The sequence below is a fragment of the Sander lucioperca genome, chromosome 7 (assembly GCF_008315115.2).
Source record: "Sander lucioperca isolate FBNREF2018 chromosome 7, SLUC_FBN_1.2, whole genome shotgun sequence".
Taxonomy (NCBI): Eukaryota; Metazoa; Chordata; class Actinopteri; order Perciformes; family Percidae; genus Sander; species Sander lucioperca.
The window spans coordinates 17,113,717-17,128,897 of NC_050179.1; the positions used below are offsets into that span (position 1 = coordinate 17,113,717).

The window sequence follows — 15,181 nt, forward strand, 5'->3', positions numbered from 1 at the left end:
CAATCCAAATCTTTTTCACTCCAAATCTACCATAAGTAAATAAGCTTATGCGCTGACTCAGCACCCAATTCCAAACAGTGGAAACTATATTCCATACAGCAGATTAACCTCATAGTTCTTTTTGATTCAGTAGACTTCAAAACTAGGCTGTTAAAAGTCAACTGTTCATTCTAGTGTGACAAATCTCGAACTGGAAATTACTTCGGCTAATACTTGAATTAGGTGCTTTAATGTTTAAATTGAAAATTTTAGACACGCCATCAAAGAGAGATATTTTTAACAGTGGCCTTTTGACAGTGGCTGTTATATAAACTACAACCAACTTTGAGGGAATAAGATGAAACAACACATCTATTGGCAATAGTACCTAGTGTATCCAACTTTGATTTTCATTTCAGTGCAAACATATTCCCAGCATGCCATGAACCTTCCCAAACAAACCGACTGCTGATATGATGTAAATAACGTTTATTGAAAACACAAACACTTTTTCACACAGGAAAAAAAAATAAATGGCACGTTTTCTCTTTAACAGAGTAGGATAAAGGAAAGTCTGCTCAACAGGTTTTCTTGGAAATGGAAACACAAACCCACTGATACATTTTTCTTTGATCAGAACATTTTTGCACATTTTGTATGATGCTTTAGATATTGCTGTGGAAGCATTTGCTATAAATGGACAGTGAAGACACAACAGGCGCAACGAGTGACATGAAACTGTTTCATGTCCTACCATTATTTTATAAAAACAAACTATGGCTATATTAAAGTGTAAACAGTTAAAAAAAAAAAAAAGAAAGTTATTTTTTAACAATTATAAATAAATATGAGACGCTACATAACCTTCACCTACATTACAATAGCAGAGTAATAAAAGAGGTTTTTCGTCCGGAAGATTCCCCGTCAAGGAGCAGCCTCTACTGAACGTCACTGTGACTCTCAATCCATCAAATCAGTGGGACTTGGTCCAATTATCTGGGGCACAAGCATGACAGCAAAAGACACGCTCGTTATTCATTCACAGCCGAAGCAAAAACAAACACCTAAAAAAACAACAATTAAAAACACCTAATAAATGGACCTTGAGACAAAACTGTCTGACTAATGAGACTAATTGATTTATGTTGGTCAGACTGAGAAAGGAATGTTAAGGCCTCCTTTTAGGCATTACATTTTATTGACAAGACAATGAATCAAAAACGAAATAAGTCATTAGATGAATCGATAATGTAAAGACACCAGTTGCAACTCTAAATTCTACAAGCAGCCATTACCCTCCATCCAAACAAAGCAGCTGTTACCTGTCCAAACGGTTGACCACGTCTCTCACAGTGTTGATGAGATTCTCATGTTCCTGGGGGTTACTGACTATGATGCTGTGGAGCTTCTTCATGTACGAGTCAATGCTGTCAAGAGTGGGCGTCTCTCCACTAGCTGTAGGACAACAAGCATGTGATGTCAAGCTCAAGATTCAAGATTAACTTTATTGTCCCACATTGTGGGAAATTTGTCTTGGGCACTTAACACATGCTGCAGCCATAGTAAAAACAAACAAACACAGACAGCATGTACAAACAACAGATACTGTACTATACCATACAACAGACCGTACTATGGTCCTGATGGTGTATAAAACCCAACATGGTGTCATGCAATGCATTAGTTAAACATTACTGAAAAAAAAGAGAGATCCCAAGTACAACAATTACAAATCTCCATCGTCGTGCAGGCCTGTTCTGCCTTTTACTTGCGGTTATTTAGGAGCTTAATAGGCACTGGGATAAATTACTTTTTGAAACAGTTAAGTCTGCAGCGAGGAACTCTAAACCTGCTACCGGATAGCAGCAGCTCATATTCTGCATACAGAACGTGAGACGTGTCGCTAACAATTCTATTTGCTTGTTGCAAAGAAGCCTGTTCATAAATACTTTGCATGGATAAGTGCTCTTTAACGCCAATGATCTTCCAGGCAGTCAGTACTTACAAATGTCTTTAAATACTTGTGGTTGTTCTGAAGGTGAAAGATGTTCATAGGATGACACAAACTTTTGAAAAGGTTACATTTTATTAGCTGCCAAATGTGACACATTTGGCAGCTAATAAAACAACGATATTAAGTTGCAACTGATAGCTTGTCTTTCATTTTTAACAAATGATGTTTACATGTTGTGAAGTGTCATTTATTTCCAAATAGGGCTGCACGATATGAGGAAAACATCTAATTGTGATTATTTTGACTGAGATTGCAATTGCGATATGATTAACGATTTTGGAGGGAATGATCATTATTGTATCATTATTCTCATTTTCACTGAAAAATGTTTTAAATGATTATAGTGTGATTTTTGTGAGGATCTGTATAAACAAAGATTTTCCCTGTAGGATAGGATTTGTTGACACATATTTTGCCCTTAACAATTATTGCGTCCCCTGCGATTTGGATATTGCACTAGTCCATATTGCGATTACGATTAAATATGCAATTAATTGTGCAGCCCTATTACTAATTACTGCCCACATGGTTTATAAAAAAAACTTTAAAATCGGCCTTTGCATTTAAAATTATGGACATTTCATGTTTGGACATCAATTAGGCGGTGGCAGGGGTGACTACTGAACACCTCGGGCAGAAATCACTAGATGATCAGACCAATCAGAATACGAACGATCCAAGCACACAGACAACAGCCACTACTTGTCACTACTGTACTGATGCTTTTGCTGCAAGTTGCCATAGTTCAAATGTGTGATCAAAAGAATGTTACCAAAACCGCCAAGACTACAAGAGGTGCAAAACAGAAAAATTGAATCTAGAAATGTGAAATTATTTAATATTGAGCAAGTGCAAGTCCTGGCATCTCAGGTTGTCAATTCTAGTTAACCTACATAAAGTAAGTTAATTAATGGAAATGGCACAATTACCAAAAGAACTGATAAAATCAGAGGTAAAACATGCTCGATAGAAGCTTTGATGTTTCCGGTTATTATTTATTGACACTTTCTCCTAAACTGAATGTGCCACAGCCACAGAGCTTCCCTACTCTTATGTCTAGAGTGTATTTTGCAATCATCTTTCATCACCAAGCTCTTATGAAATAATTCCAGTGGTGTCTGTCAATGTGTGCTGTTTGCAGAGTGTGTGTCTCTGCTGTGTGAGCAAGAATTTCAGATTGGTGTGGAGACAATTGCAATGGAGAGAAATGCAGTGGGTGTGAACTCAGCATGGGTTCCTTTACAGTAAGTGCATAAAACAAGTGTGAACACAGTTCCTGAAATGTAAATAAAGAACAGGTTCAAATTAAGGAGAGACAGACCGACTTAACATGGCCAGTCTCTAAAAGAACAGTGAGTGGTCCTGCTGTACAATCAGTTTAAATATGTATCTGTCCTGGAGAGGCATTGGAGTTCAAAGCACAGCACAGGGGGTGTGTGATTACGCCTACATAATTATTCATGTCTCACCAATGTAAACTCTGACTCTGGAACTAATAGGGTACTACAGTATTTGTGTCTAGGGATGGATTACTGGTATGGATTATCAAGTCGGTGCAGGTTTACGATGCGCATTGATCAATGTCAGTAAGCCCAAGAGCTGCATTGCACTTTCAGAAATAAAAGCAACGCAATTTTATTTTCCCACACACAGCAGAATGTTGGTTTAAAAAAGGAGTATATTTCATTTTCGTCCAAGATTATCAAAACTAATGGTCTACACTGAGACAAGAACTCTTTATCAGCAAATATTTCACAACTTAGGATGCTGCAAAAACTGCCTGACTTCACAAGTCATCTAGGATAGTGCCGAGTCATTTAGCTTCTTTTAATTGAAAAAAAAAATCAATAAAACAAGATCATTCTCAAGAATTTCCAGTAATTAAAATAGATGCAAGTGGAATACTCATGAGTCCTATCTCAACAGGTGAAAACTGCTGGAAACATTGTAAGACTCTGTTTTTGTTATTGCATGATTGGTACTGGCTTTACCATTGAATAAAGTGGTATTGGTTCCCACCTGGCAAAGGTACGGAGGAGAAGCTTGAGGTGAGTGCCTGGCGCAGGGTCTCCAGGTGTTGGTGGAGGAGGCCGTTGCGTCCTCTCTCTTGCATCACGTCGCCTTCCAGCCTCTCTACTGCCCCGCGCATGCTCTCCACGTGTTTCTGCAGCGCTGCGTTACGCTCCTCATACTCCATGTTGGTTTTGCGCAGCTGCCGCATCTCAGCTTCACGTGCTGTTGAGGATACAAGATACAGCAGTCGGTGCCATCATTCATTTTTTATTTGCCAAGAGAGGTGTGTTCTTTTAACTTTTAGGGCATCACGGAGTTCGGTGTACTGTGGAACTATTCTCGGACAATGGAGCACTATATATATATAAAAAAAAAAAAGTTCTCTTGAGGTAGCGGAGGAATGTCTTTAAAACACTTAGACAAATGGAGGTTAAAAAAAAAAAAAAAAGTCCCAGCGCACCAGCTACAAAGTATTTCTCAGCAAGACAACTGGCTGTGTTCAAGCTCTTTACCTTTGCTGTGGTTGAGAAACTCCTCTGTGAAGATTGGTATGTCAAAAACAGTTCTGTCCTTGCCTTCTGCATCCTTCTGTTGATAGCCAGAGACAGTGAGAGGGAAGGAGATGAGCTGAACGGTGAAAACATTCGGCTGCACAGGCTGCCAGCGAGAGCTTGTCATTTATCTAGCTGGGCTGTAGGTGGCTGGGTAATTCATTTCATACCTGGCCTCAGGAGAGATACAGTGATACGGTTTAAGAAGTGAGGAAGGAAGGAATCATTTCATCAACAGGGCTGCCAAGATATCAAAGGCCCTGAAATGGCTGAAAGAATGCATCATCCTTCCTCATTTCTTAACATAATTAAATGTATGCTCAATCCCATGTCCTTTGAAATCTAGAGGGGAAACACTGCTATTCCCACAGGAATGCTGATTGCAATAAAGTCACCTTGACCATAACCATTTAGGAGCATGCTATACGACTCACAAAGGAAACCTCTTAATTACATCCAGAACTCAATAAAAATGAATTACACACTTAGTCGAAGCCATGTGTTTGGATCACGAACGCAAACAGAGCACCAAAGCGGATTAACCCAGCTTTAGTGATGCAACAATAAGCACTTAATGGGTAGAGCAAGAGGAGGGCAAACACAACAGGTTTCACTTCCTTGGTGAGAAAATAGCAAAAACAGACTCTAACCGTGATTACATAAACTCACAATGATAATTCATTGTGAGTTTATTAAGTTTTAATCAATTTAACTAGTGACATTTCTGGGCAAAGGCACATGTTCAATAGTTGAGTTTTGGAGACATTCTGTTGTAAAGTCAAAACCAACCTTTGCAATTCATGTTGATTATGCATTTTTACAGATATTTTGAGAACACTGTCATTTGCACTAATCTAATGTGTTCAGTATGTGTTGCTATATTCCTGCTCCAACCATGTGAATCTGTGTGAAAGATTTTGTGCTTTCCTTACCTGGAAATACAACTTTGTTTCGATAGTTAGAAGAGGATTTCTTAACTTAAATCAATGTGATATTTACTTCTTAAGAAAAGTGATTGCGAGTGTAATAGGGCAGGAAAGAGTTACTGACCTCATGAAGAGCCTCGTTGGCTACCTGGTGTCCAACATCTGGTAAGGAAGGAAAGTATAAAGAAAGAGCACAGCAGATGATTCATGTTTCCTTCGCACAGCACAGCCTGCCTTTACTACATCACGAACTGATAGAATGAATTAAAGTAATCGGAAAAAAATCCCATCTCTGCACTCTTTATTGTGAATCCACTGAAATGAGGCAGAGACTTACTTCAGAGACAGAGCTGTTTATGCCATCAACATTTTTGATATTCAAACTGAGAATTATCCACAGTTGCAAAATAGGAAGAGATAATGTAGACCATGTGTTGTGTGAACACAGTAACGGCTCCTTGGCCTCGAGCTGCTAAACTATTAACTCATAACATTGACTACTACAAACTCGAAAAGTAACTCTTTTCCTTGCCACATTTCTATTGACTGGGCAAAGCAAATAATAAGTTGTGAGTTGTATTCCATGTGGTGTTACTCCCTTTCCATCTTAAGGACCACAATGGAAACAAGCCTTTGGGCTTTATTGTGTTTTTATCCTTTTGAACACCTCTTGTTGATTGTTGTTCAATAAAGTTCTCATTCATTCATTCAGTTCCAACACCAAATAACGGAATATACTGTATTCAAATATGTTTTAAAACATAGCAAAAGTGTTTAGGGTGGGAAATTATGTCCTAGCCTTGTCAGCCTTATTTCTTCATGTACACTAACATCCCGTTAACACATAAGCATTTAAAGGAGTTTCTCAACAAGACCCACATCTTCTACATTTAAGTGCTCACATTATGCTTTTTGGCTTTTCCCCTTTCCTTTATTGTGTTATATATCTTTTTGTGCACGTTATAGGTTTACAAAGTGAAAAAGCCCAAAGTCCACCCCAAAGGGACTTACCATCTCCAACAGAAAACACTGTTCACAAACTGCTCCAAACAGCTCTATTGTAGTCCAGTCTTTACTTCCCTGACAAACGTGCATCACTTCGTAACACACGTTATAATGCTCACCTAGCTGCTAGCGTGGCACGCCCTCATACTCTGCTTCTGACTGGCTGGTAGTCCTTACCTAGCTACTGCGCATGTGCGACTCCCAACAAAGATGGAACAGAAGTGAGATGCCTCACTCGGTAGCTGAAAAGAGGAGCTGCAGTAATGTGCAGTACAACAAAAACATGGTGTTTTTTGAAAATTAAACCACGTAAACCTATTCTGGTACAACCTCTAAATACAATTATGAACCTGAAAGTGAGCATAATATGAGCACTTTAAGCCACAAAGCAACTCCACTAGATCATGAAGTGGTTTGGTGCCTTGCTCATGGGCATCTTTGTGGTCAAAACCAAATATTTCAAGCCAGTCAAGAGATTTAAAATTCCATTCCTATAGATCTATTCTGTAATGAATGCCTTATGATGCATGTTCATGTTAGTCAATCTGGCAGGAATAGTCCACCAAACCGAATACCTGGTTCATCCAAATGTCAGCAGACATACGTAGTATTTGACTTGCCAGCTACTTCTAAAGGCCCTGACACACCAACCCGATTATCGGCCGTCGGACAGTCTGGTGAGGTCGGTGACTCGAGTCTGTTCGGTGTGTTCCGTGCCGTCGTCAGTCGGAGGAGCCATCGGCCTTCATTTGGGCCGATTTGACGCGTTGAATCGTAAGGCGGGCATTCGGACTCAATGGCCAATCTGATTGGTGGAGCGCTAACCCGGAAATTATGAGCGGGATGAGCCTGACTAACGCCTCTCAAAATCTGACGAAAATCTTTTAAACTGACCTTTGTCGATCTGAAATGAAGACAGATTCAGCAACTGCATGGCCTATTTCTCGCTTAAAATCGTTTCGGTGAACTATCTTCGTAAAATATGAGATTGTATTCCGAACGAAGCCACCATTATGCCCGGGAAAATCCGGGAGCAGCCAGACCCACGTGACGTGTTCGTCCAATCAGCTGCCGGTTTTCATGTTTTGGGCGACAATACAGATTAGCCCCGCCTGCTGTTATGGAGACGTATTACGTCTTGCGCACGCGCAGAAAGTACGCTCAAGTTGGCGTCGCTTCGGTGTGTTCCGAGGCACTTTTTTGACCAACTTGACCTTTTTTTACCTTTCTGCCGAAGGTCGGCCGTCGGGTTGGTGTGTCAGAGCCTTTAAACAGTACTGCCTCAGAATGATGTTGGGCTAACTGCCAGAACACCTAGTTTTAGTGGCTGATGCCAACTTGTGATCCTGCAGCTTTTCTAACCAGATCTCACCTCCCCTGTGCCGCTTGCCCTTCTGCTTCTCCTGAACCTTCCTGGTGAAATGTTTGTAAGCCTCGGTCTTCTGGTACTTCTCCAGCTCCCGCATGTAGCGCTCCTTATCTCGCTCCGCCTCATCCAAGTATCGCTGCAGAGAGAAGAAAGAAAGGTGAGAAGAGCTGGGAGGGCTCAGCCAAAAAAAAAAAAAAAAGAGGAAAATGAGATTTGGTTAAACAGAATGAAGGAGGATTGTGGGTGAGATGGCACGATGAGTGGGAGTGATCCTTTTCCTTTCAAAAGACAAAAATAAGTAATTTCCAATATTAATAATCTACATTCACTCAACGCTTGTAACTAAGAAAACGTGCTATCATTAGTTTGGGAATTAGAGGAAAACACTAATAAAAACATCTTCATGCAAAGACGACCCTGTCCCAGGATACTGGCATATGTGACTGGGCTTTGAACCCGTGGTCTAACAACATGATACAAATCAGCAGCAAAGCTCTCCGGCCTCTATCCCACCTTTGGATTTAAAAACAAATGTCCAGATTTCTCTAATCTTCCCTGAAAAAAAAGGCAAGAAAAACTGCAAGTTCTAACTTTAAATAAACGCAGCTATACATTAAAGTGCTCAAATTATGCTAATTTTCATGTGCCACGCTAGCAGCTAGGCGAGTATTATAACGTGTGTTACAAAGTGATGCACGTTCGTCACGGAAGTAAAGGCTGGACTACAATAGAGCTGTTTGGAGCAGTTGGTGAACAGTGTTTTCTGTTGGAGATGGTAAGTGCCTTTGGGATGGACTTTAGGCTTTTTCACTTTGTAAACCTATAACATGCACAAAAAAGATATATAACACGATAAAGGAAAGGGAAAAAGCCAAAAAGCATAATATGAGCACTTTAAGTGAACACTATGGTTAACCTTTTCTCAGATCTCTGCAGGGTAAATCCAGACAGCTAGCTAGACTATCTGTCCAATCTGAGTTTTCACGACTTAAACAACTTTTAAACGTACACATGTTCCACCAAAACAAGTTCCTTCCGAGCCTATTTTGCAGTGGCACCGCGGCTTTTCTCCAGTGCTTAGCCCTGCCCACGACGATTGTGATTGGTTTAAAGAAATGTCAATAAACCAGAGCACGTTTTCCTCCCATCCCCGAATGCTATGTGAAGTAGCCAGACCCTCCTTCAGCGCGCTTTAGAGGAGGGTCTGGCAAAGCGAGACTAAATGACATGTGAAGCATTGATTCTGGCATTATGTCTGATACACAGTTCATTACAGGTTTCTAAAAGACAATTTAATGTCATAACATGTAGATAATTTAATTCAGATTCATTCAAGGGCAGTGGAAAATGATTATCATATTCTGCCTAATTTTGAAAAGGCCATCCATGTTTTTGCTGGTTGAAGCACAGGGGTGTCACTCCGATATCTTTGCAGTGGAATAACAAATTGATACGGAAAACTGGCCTGAACATGACTGTAATAATAGTTCTATCACTACAAAAAAAAACAACTGTATCCTTTGTTATCTCTTTTTGTTACTGTCGCATCACACTTGAGGGCGTATCTGGGCCACAATACAAGATGCCATCAACTATGCAAGATGATCTGTAAAAGGATGTCAAACTACCAAACATAGTCATGTATAAGTCAAGTTTTTGCCAGCTCCAAAACAGTGACACCATGGACTCAACAGGCTTTTGTTCCTACACTCTTTTTGTGCACAGGGAAAGAGGTTTTGAAAGTCTCTGCTGGTTTGAGAGCGTTACAGATAGCTGGGGATAGTCTTAAGTGTTGGCATGTTGCAGATGGAGATTTCAGTCCATACCTCTGGATCAATGTTGGTGCAATCAATGGAAAGCCAAAAGTGATGACAATTAAAAATCCACCACCTTGTTTATGCAAAACCGAACAGATATTGCTGTGGACCGCTGCAGCCTCTGATCCGTTTATTTCCTTCCACTGCTTTCTCAAAACCTGGATCGCCTTAGTTATTCGCTATTGTCGCTCTAATCTATATGAACACTTTTATAGAAGTTAAAGCTTTAGTGTGTAACTTTTTGATATTAATGAACATCCGTTACATTACATTACATGTCATTTAGCTGACGCTTTTATCCAAAGCGACTTCCAATTAAGCGCGCTTACATTCAAGCCATTGCCAAATAAGTTGCGACAAAGCTAATTAAGACAGCTCCACAAAGCTCTCTCTGTATTTCTCTGTAAGATTGTGTCTTGGCTATTAGCAACTGCGTGGAGGAGGGATGGGGGGCGGTGCGCGATCACGGAAGACTTGTATCATGTGGACGCGTCGACAGTTTTGTTGTCATGACTTAGAATTCCTCATGGGGGCGACGGAAACTACTCACTTTAAGCACTAGCTTTAAAAGGTCAATTCCAGCGCAAAATGAACCTAGGGGTTAATAACAGATGTGTACCCACTCGACTGCTCTCTGGGACATGTTTTCATGCTAATCGAATGTGTTTGTAGCTTGAAAACAAGCTAGCGCGGACCGCTGATTAACTTACAACGCTAGTATTCGAGGCACAGGGAAAGTAAAAACAAAATTGCTTATTATACCACTAAAAAGGCTCAAAATATCACCACACTTCAACGGTAGCATAATGAGGGTCCCTAAATGTTAACCGAAGCATTGAGAACTTTGTAAGTGTACAGACAGTTATTAAAAAGATAGTTTAGAAAGTAGTAGCTCCCAAAACGGCGGCCGTCTGTATACGAGAACGCTACTGTCTTTATAATCTATCTTTTTAATACTTACTTACTTTTTACTGTACTTAAAACTGTCTGTACACTTACAAAGTCCTCAATGCTTCGGTTAACATTTAGGGACCCTCGTTATGCTACCGTTGAAGTGTGGTGATATTTTGAGCCTTTTTAGTGGTATAATAAGCGATTTGTTTTTACACTCCCTGTGCCCCGAACACTAGCGCTCTAAGCTAATCAGCGGTCCGCGCTAGCTTGTTTCAAGCTACAAACACATTCGATTAGCATGAAAACATGTCCCAGAGAGCAGTCGAGTGGGTACACATCTGTTATTAACCCCTAGGTTCGTTTTGCGCCGGAATTGTCCTTTACTTTGACACATTATTTCTCACAGCTGTTTGCTCAATGTGTAATCCTGTCTGGGACTTCTACACTGACCTGCTTCTCCTCGGGCGGCAGCTTGCTCCACTCGTTGCCCAGCATCCTCGTAATCTCTGGAAATGGCACGTCTGGACGCTCTGCCCGTAGCTGCTCTCGTCTGTCGTTCATGAAGCGAACGTAGCCCGTTAGGGGGGCCTTGGGTGCATTGCTGTCCTTCATTGGCTTCTTCCTCTTCCTCCCCTTGGTCCAGCTGCCACGTCGGGGCTTCTGCAAAGATAACAAAAACAGATATGTTTGGAAATATCAAGTAGCAATACCGCATCATATACACTGGCAGGACATTCTTGGGAGTTTGAAAAAAATATCTCATTCGACATCTGTGTCTTCTTACCTCATCTCCATTTCTTTGGCTGTTGTTGTCGTTATTGGCTCCAGGAGAGCCTGTCTGCTCATCCATGACTTCTATGACTACAGGGGAGATCTGGAGGAAAACAGTGGGAGATGTTAGATTAGGAAACGTCTCATACAAGTACGGCAGGAGCTACATACCTACATGGTATTAATATACGATCTGGAAAGATTAGTTAAGGTAAGGCTTGTGCTATCTGGGGGAGCCAGATGAAAAAAAGGGGGATGCACATTGCTGCTCAATTAAAAGTGGGTTATGCATTTGGAGACAGGGTTGGACTGAGGCGTGAAGCATTGTCACCGGGGATGCTGCCCAGCCAGGAAATAGACAGCAGACTGTTCCTTCTGCAATATTATCGCCTTTTCTGCTTTTTCATCCAAACTCCTCCCAGTCGTTGGTTCCCGACCTCCTCTTGGCCAGCCACATTTCCTCTAATAGAAATGTCTTGCTGCCATTAATCATTATTGAGCATGTGAAGGAAAAAAACACAGCACCCCAACTTCTCAGATGCTAATTTAGCCTATTTTCAACAGGAGGAAGTAGTGTTGTGGAACTGCCTCTTAATTAGAGATAAGAGAAGGGCCCTCTAAAGAAGAAATCTGTTCCCTGGCTGAACTTGTGGTCTAACTGAGCTTTAACAAGACTTTTTTTTTTTTTTTTTTTTTTTTTACTAGTGTCTATCCTAGCTTGAAATTACAATATATTTGACTATCAAACCACTCTAAAAAAAAAAACTAAAAAAAACATAGGTAATTTATGTTTGCAAAAGACTAATTGACAGAACACCAAATTAAAAAGCATGCTGACTCAGAGTAGGTCTACTAGAGGGCAAACAGCCCAGGTTGAGCTCAGAAAATAAGAACATCCTCCTTGTGTTTTAACCTTTCACCTCTTCTAAATCACTACGTGGGAAGCGAGCCTCTATATCCTGGATGTGGTTTCTGCCCCCTGCCACTAAGTACTGTGGGAAAAGTCACAGAGGAATTAGCTGATCTACCACCAAAGACCAGAAGAAGATATTCTCTTCTTGGAAAGAGAACATGTGGGGGAACCCCCCCCCCTCCCTTCAGCAAACAGTTGAAGTAAGCAGGGGTTTTCTTTCAAACACTTCTGTAATGCCTTAAGCCGGTTTCTAGTGACACCTATAAATGTCATTACTTCATAACATACTGCCAAACAAGAGGACCCCACGTGTCACCTATTTTGCGAAGCTTATTTGAGCAAGACTAAGAAAAAGTTACTTGCACGTAGGGCTTTATGGCGCTGAGGCCTAGCTATGAACAACTAATTCAAAATCTAACAAAGACCATAAAGATGGCTGCGTTTTGCTTTCCAACCCTAATAAATAAAAACTATGCCGCAGTGCCCTCTGCTGGGTGAAAGCACACAATGCATAATTTGATGATAAATTGCATGGAATTTTACCTGGACAGAAAAATATAACATCACACTATGTGCCTATTTATATATACGTAGACTGTACATATCAAGGTTTACTTGTCTGTGCAATATCAATATTTTATCTGTGCAATACTGTGAATACTGTGTAATGAATGCTTTCAGTCTGTTTACTTATTATATTTTGTGTTTACTGTGTTTTTTTTTTTACTGTCACTTGCTTTTCCTACTGCTTTTTTTGGTACCGTTTACGTATTTATTATTATATCTTGCCTTCTTTACTGATGGACTGTTTTTGCACTATTCCCTCTGCGTTTCTGTATTGCACCCAGTCAGCAGTGTTGGAAGCGACGGCTAACCATTAACGTTAACGTTAAGCCACGTTCATATAAGCAAATGCTGTGGTCGATATATTTTAAATATCGCCACACTGGCAAGTGAGTGGACATTATAAAATGCAACGTAGCAACTTATATGTAACATTAAATTGATAAACATTACGATGTTGACGAAATTCATGCAAACCGTGAGACCAGCTGGCAAACAGCACCATTAGCGTCAGTTATGTTAACTTACACTAGCTAGCTAATGTCAACTTTAACAGCTGTGGTGCTGTCTTCAGCAATACGAGCTATTGCTGTACGGCCGTTTAATGTCTGATAATAACGGCGACTGACGTTATTCTTAACATTCAAAGGCATATTGAAGTTATCATTACAAGAAACAATGGTCTAGCATATTGGACTGATGTACTGCTGGGCTAGCTAGCATTAGCAATCAGCTGTTAGCCAGCCGACGGGCAGCTAACGTTCTACTTTAGCTTTCGCTAACTCGTCAAAATGCCATTTGAAATATCATTCAATTACATATTTAATGTACATTTAGTAAAACCATCGAGTGAAAACTAACCTTAGATCACGTAGCTAATCCGTAGCTACGTTACCTGTCCAAATGATTATCCTAATCAAAACAATACAGCAGCCACTCCATAGAACCAAACCACATAGACAGGCATGTAGCTATGGTTATACTTCGCCCTTCAAAATACTCATATGTATGTTTTGATATTGTATGAATTTCATTTAATTAAAATCAATTGTTAGGGATGAGAATAGCAAGGAAATCACAAAAAATCTGAAAAGAGATAAGATCATAAATTGAATATGTTGACTATAACATTAATTGGATAGTTTTTGATTCAAAGCCTATAAAAAGGTACACCAAAACCAGCAATATTAGTAAAAGCTAATCCAACATAATGTCCTTTTCAAACGTACCAACACAAAAAAGGCAGATTTAATTACAGCAAACTGCTCTAGACATTCTAACTCTGTGAGTTTTCGTAGGTCACCGTTTTCTTCGTGTACATAGACCAATGTCTTTAAGGGTGTTGCTTCCCCCTCCTGTTGGTTTTGTGTATTACATTTCTTAAATTTTATTCCAGAGTTAACTCCCATGGGAAATTTCAAGCTTTATTTATAAGATGTGGAAGATGTCTGCACATCAAGGCTTGTGCAGAAAGTTTTAAATGAGGTGAGAAAATCTTTCATTTGGTTTGGAATTTTGTAGATTACACATGCAAAATGATCCTAGGAGCAGAGCTGGCAAGCCCTCAAGCTTTTTGTAGTTTGTAGGACATTCCTTAAGGCCTATGTTGCAGTTGCAACTTGAAATAAGGCCATTCCCTTTTATTTAAGTGTACCATTCTCTCTCTGTAACTGTTAATGAGTGTTTGAGCTCTGGCAATTTTACATTGCTGGCATCCCTGGGTTACAATCAACTTCTGCAAACAACCATATCCTCATATTGCACTGAGCATCCGTTATATCTTGATAAATGGTTTTATAATTTGAGAACAATACACTGCTTGTGGAAACTATCCCTATCAGTGCAGTCACCACTCTGTGGATGTATATGACCTGTCCAAACAGGGAATTCAGTAACACATTACTGTTATATTGTGGACGGAACACACATGCTAAATAATGAAGCTCCCAATCCAGAAAACCTCCCCTAATTTGAGACATAGAAAATGAGAGAGAGCGAGAAGACTAATACTCTAATTCCAAATTAACAGATCGCAAATCAACACCCAGGTGGGAGTAACCAGTCTAATTGAAACTTTGATTGCAATCTCCTCGCAATTACCCAGAGTTAATCCAACCCAATTCTCAGGCTCATTACACACAGAGGTTGAGTACATCCAGAGTTCAGAAAATAAAGTCAGAAACCAAACCAAGACATGTAGCTCTCAAATGTTTCATATCTTGTAGATCATCAAATCAATTGCTGGGGAGGTAAGAAATGTTTTCCCCGGGATTCTCCAAAAAAAAAACAGCAAACCTCTCAGTATCAACATACCAGGTCTAAGGACGCTCAACCCCCGATTTATATTATTAAGCCCCATTAACAT

General features: G+C 40.1%; 1 protein-coding gene across 6 annotated transcripts; it reads right to left on the reverse strand.

The window, feature by feature from the left end:
- Positions 1-452: 452 nt before the first annotated feature.
- hmg20a (high mobility group 20A) lies at positions 453-14,067 on the reverse strand. Of its 6 annotated transcripts, XR_004897936.1 has the most exons (10): positions 13,678-13,809; positions 11,353-11,442; positions 11,019-11,228; positions 7,861-7,993; positions 5,608-5,645; positions 4,519-4,594; positions 4,013-4,228; positions 1,302-1,434; positions 800-975; positions 453-749 (listed from the first exon to the last, which is right to left on the reverse strand). XR_004897936.1 is itself a non-coding variant. In XM_031316701.2 (9 exons), the coding sequence occupies exons 2-9, from the start codon at positions 11,416-11,418 to the stop codon at positions 972-974; spliced, it is 876 nt and encodes a 291-aa protein (XP_031172561.1). In that variant the 5' UTR covers positions 11,419-11,442; positions 14,046-14,066; the 3' UTR covers positions 788-971. The 6 variants fall into 6 exon arrangements, 5 of the variants coding, with proteins under 5 accessions (XP_031172561.1, XP_031172554.1, XP_035859455.1 ...); XM_031316701.2 differs by lacking the exons at positions 453-749; positions 13,678-13,809 and adding an exon at positions 14,046-14,066 and having other exon boundaries at positions 788-975; XM_031316694.2 differs by lacking the exon at positions 453-749 and having other exon boundaries at positions 788-975.
- Positions 14,068-15,181: the final 1,114 nt, after the last annotated feature.